The sequence below is a fragment of the Limulus polyphemus genome, unplaced genomic scaffold, assembly GCF_000517525.1.
Source record: "Limulus polyphemus unplaced genomic scaffold, Limulus_polyphemus-2.1.2 Scaffold4443, whole genome shotgun sequence".
NCBI classification, from domain to species: Eukaryota; Metazoa; Arthropoda; class Merostomata; order Xiphosura; family Limulidae; genus Limulus; species Limulus polyphemus.
Window position 1 is genome coordinate 35826 of NW_013670053.1, and position 4823 is coordinate 40648.

Consider the following 4823-nt stretch of genomic DNA (forward strand, 5'->3'; position numbering starts at 1 on the left):
TATATAGTGCTCTGTGAACATAAATTAGTTAGCCCAATCAGTTAAATGATGAAAAATTAGGTGTCTATTTACTTATGACCACGCTGTGTATGTATCCCTTTCAGTGGACCCTGGCTGATCAATGAAATATGTTCAGAGATTCCTTTTCATCTCTTGTGACTCTCCCTCCATCTCTTTTTCATTCATTAATGTGGTGGTTTGATTACTTTCACACAACACTGGATGCTCCCTTTTCCCCACACCTCAGTCTCTTCACCGATGCCTCACTTACTGTATGGGGTGGTTCTAGACACCTACACCATTTTGGGGGTTTGGTCTCCAGAGGAGTGGTCTTTATATGTATATCAATATCTTAGAGTTGTTGGCTTCTCGTTGTACTTGCCAGCATTTTCAGTCTTAGTTGTCTTGTCATCTTGTGATGATCCATTTACTCATTTGGACAATTCCAAAGTCATATCTTACGTCAACCAATAGGGTGGCACTCAATATTGGACCTCTGTTTTATTACTCTGGAATTTATTTTCTGGACACACAATCATTATGTTCAGTGTATCATTGAATCTGGTGGTGTATTGTTTGTCTCATATGGTTCACGTCCTTTCCATGGAGTGGCCTCCTCATCTGCTGGTATTTTGGTGGATTTTTTTCCACTTTAAGAGTTCTCTCATCATTGACTTTGCAACTTCCCTAAACATCAAACATTCTCTTTTGTGATTGCTGATACCTGGACTCTGCAGCTCTGACAGTTGATGTTCTGAGTCAGGATTGTACCAACCATTTTCTTTATGCTTATTCTCTTCTGTGACTTCTTCCAAGGGTTTTGTCTTTTATTTGTGACACATCTTGACAGTGTCTTTCCAGTGCTTCTCATGGCTTACTCAGTCATGGTTTTGCCTTAAGTGATTCTTGACATTCAATGAGTCTCTTTCTCTACCACCATGAAGATCTTTATTATATGAACCCCAGAGCTCCAGCTTTCATGACAAGGTATTATCTTCATGTGTGGTATTTCTACAGTATCTTATGCAACAGTCAAGCTTCTTTTTTTTTTTTTTTTACTGAGTAGTCTGTTCTGTTTTCTGTCTCATTCCCACGGACCTTCCACTCTTGTACCTTATCAACACAAGTGGATGTTTCTGCTGGTTCATTCAACACTCCATTTTTTGTGTTGTTCTATTTTTCCTCACCTCACTTACTTCTTCACCTGGTTTTTCAGAAGAATTTGTTCATGTCTACAATCATTGGCTATAGGGCATCTTTGTCCAACGTCTTTCATCTGTCTGTTATCTGGCCCTTCTCCTTTCCTCTCTCTCTCTCTCCTATTCATACTAACCTTTGGAAAACATTAACAATTTAATATTTAAATGTTGTAAGTAGTGTTTGTTTTGCATTTCAGAAGATACAGGAAAGTTGAGGTACATATAAAAATGGTCAGAAAAGATTACATCTTGGTTTAACTTTTTTTTATATTAAATTCTGTCATTGTCAGCAAAGTATCTACTTCTCAGTTAGTTAATTTTAGTTACCCAGTTTATAATAGTATCAGTAAAAAGATCACAACTCATTTCGTTTGTTGTTGTTTTATTGCATGTACTTGTAGTTAAATATCAAACTAGACAATAAAAATAACCACATATAATTAAGAATGACCAAAGTTCACAAAAATGTAAGGTCAGAAACTAAAGTTAAGCTAACACATTCGTTGTAGACTTACAGTATGTCAATTTATGTTTTGAGGAAAAGTAATGCTTTGGAACTGTGTCCCAATGTTTCTGAAGGTATGAGACAAAAGATAAATGTTAAATTACAATTTATATAACTTTTTATGTGGTGATGAAAGTTTATTCATTGTTTTTTGACTTATAAATACTCTGTCATTTATAGAAAACGCTATGACTACGTTCTTCATGCTCGAAAATTGGCAGATGGAGACTGGTCAGAATGTAGTGAAGAAGAAGAAGAAAAAGCAGAAGAGGAAATGGAATGGGTGGGAGAACCCAGGAAGCTTTCTCGATCATACAAAAATCAGGTTTGAAAACATTCACCATTGTTTCTTCTTAAACTAGAAAATTTGTGTATGAAGTGTGTATTTAAATCTAGTGAATTAAAATAGTCTCGTTTCTTATGTCAGAACAGAATATGATACAAGTTTAATAAATAGCAGTCAACATAAAATGTTGCATTATCCATTTTATAGTAAATGTTTGTGTAAATCTGTCTACCATTATACTTTATTCACTATACCCAATCTGGGGCTGTAATAGTTTTGAATAATTAAGTTTATTTATATCTATGAAAATCTATAACTTGTATCTTCTGATTTTATTTATAAAGCATTGAGTTAAACAATTTGAAGGAGTTAATGTACAAATCTTTATATAGTTGATGTTATCCGAATGGCTTGTTGAAGTTCCCTCAGACCTGTCTGAAGAGTGGTTGTTGGTGTTGTGTCCAGATGGGAAACGAAATCTTGTGATAGCTTCAAGGGTAAGGATTCTTCTAATCAACTTTGTACATGTGGGACACAAGTCCCATTGTTTAATTCAACATGTGGGTTTCTTCCAGTACTCTTCAAGATCATCATTGGGCCTATGCTTATTTTCTTTCTAACTAAATAGAAAAAAACAATCAGTCTTCTGCATATTTTATAACAATGGATCATCACAACATCAGTTTCTCATGGATTAACCCTAAGTTTATAGGCACCCTTTTCTGCACATGTCACAAGGTTTTATTGAGTTACATTCAAAATGTAATTAAGCAACTTTACTATCAATATATGTCAATTAAATTAGCATTATAATGTATGTTATAATTCAATGTTTTATATTATCTAAATTTTAATTCCTTTATTTCAAAAGAAACTTAAAAAATTCTTAATCATTGGTTTTGTTGTCCTGTAATGTACAAGCATTTACAAGTCTTAACTTTAGGCCTCTGTTACTTAAATAATCTTTCAAATATGCCAGATGTCTATGTCTAGACAGAAATAAGGCAATTTCACACTCAATTCTACTTGTTTGTGTTGATGTTTATATCCAAGAGAAAGAGCTCATTTTAAATTACAATCTTACAGTGGTTATTTTAGAATTGGTGCACAGAAGTCCTTACAAAATAAGCCAAACTGCTCTTAATATTGTTGCCAATTTAGCTCTTGCTAGCAGTTAGCATTGTTTCTCACCTAGAAATATGTTAATTAGATAAACTTTTAAATTGTATTTAGATTTTAGTTTTATGTTTTAGTTAATTATGTGTTATTTACGTTTTAAGATACATATTTGAAAAGTTTAATATTTTTTTGAAACACAATCCCAACTTTGCCTCAGTTCATGAGGCTTAGGGTAGTATGCAAGTGCAACAACATTCTGCTGAAGGCTAAAGTATCTCTGCCGATGATACTGTAATATTGTTTGAGGACACCTATTTATGTGTGTCAAGATAAATAATAATGCTAAAGGACAGGAAAACAAAAAATATACTATATATGTGAAAATGTAAACATTTGCAATTAAGAATATAACCAAAGGGAAATATTTTAAGATTATTCAATGAAAAATTAAAAGGTATGTACACTTTTTCTGTTTCTTGATTTTAAACATTTCATTGTGCTGTATGTTGATGATAATACTCAAAATATTCAGTTTGAGTGCAAATAACAAATTTTTAGTTAAAATACTTAATTAAAACAGTCTCATTCTTTGTGTAGATAATATTTGTAATCTTTAACAAAATTTTACCAATTTTCATGAAGATACGTTAAGATCTTCAGAGTTACTGTATGTGTTGTTGAACTTGTATCATTCGCCGTGTAGGCTAGACCCATGTGGTTAACTGAGTATGCAATATGCATTGATGTTTCCATGTTTTTGACATCTCCTGAACTTTCTAACATTTTTTTATAGTAATCATTTAGTTCCATAATGGCGACTGAAGACACTGACAGTCAGTGATATTACTGCCTTTGTGTACCACGTGGTTTGTTCCGTTCTTTTCTCGTGTACTGGATTCACAACCTCCTGTTTCTGTTACTTCAGCTGAGCCCACTCCTTCATGTCTTTTGCCATTGTTATTTCCATACTGCTCTTGCTCCTTGTTTTCTCTTCCTAATGTGGATTAGGTAGTCCCACTTTCTTCCTTCACTGCTTGGATTCTACAGGTATGTGTTTTGTTTCCTATTCCTAATGTGGATTAGGTAGTCCCACTTTCTTCATTCACTGCTTGGATTCTTTAGGTATGCGTTTTGTTTCCTCTTCCTAATGTGGATTAGGTAGTCCCACTTTTTTCCTTCACTGCTTGGATTCTACAGGTATGCATTTTGTTTTCTATTTCTCTGGTAATTTTTTCTGAATCTTGGGCTATCTTGTTGCTTGAGCCACCTTCATCCAAATCTTCTTTTTTTTTATCAGTTTAGGAAACTTCTTTTTCTTTCTCTCCATCTACTTGATTTTTTTCTTTCTCTCCATCTACTTGACTTCATCTTTTACTCTCCTTCTTTGTTCATTCTCATGCTTTACTTTCATTTGGAGGCTTTCCATCATGACCCAATCAGATTTACAAGGGCAACTTGTTCATACCTGTTTTCCACTTTACCTTTACTGTTTTTCCACTTTGTCCCATTTACCTTGGTTTCATTGTTTTTGGGGTATATTGTTTTTGGGTCGCTTTTCTGACTTTTGGCTACCTCAGTCTCTTCTCCAGGACCACTGTCTTGTATTTTTTCTTTGTGATGTGTTTTTTGGGGGTTATTTATTATACATTGGCATATTGAGCTGATGCATCTTTTGAACAGTCATTTGTGCTCACTGCATTTTTTTTGCCCTTGG

The 4823-nt window shown here is 33.8% G+C and overlaps 1 protein-coding gene across 2 annotated transcripts in view; it reads left to right on the forward strand.

Annotated features, from left to right (window-relative positions):
• LOC106471157 (snurportin-1-like) overlaps nucleotides 1–4823 on the forward strand; it is a 45641-nt gene that overhangs the window by 8056 nt on the left and 32762 nt on the right. For both annotated transcript variants that reach the window (XM_013931746.2, XM_022399768.1), the window contains exons 3-4: nucleotides 1885–2029; nucleotides 2383–2487. In XM_013931746.2, coding sequence (XP_013787200.1) covers nucleotides 1885–2029; nucleotides 2383–2487 — 250 coding nt within the window. The remainder of the gene's footprint in view (nucleotides 1–1884; nucleotides 2030–2382; nucleotides 2488–4823) is intronic.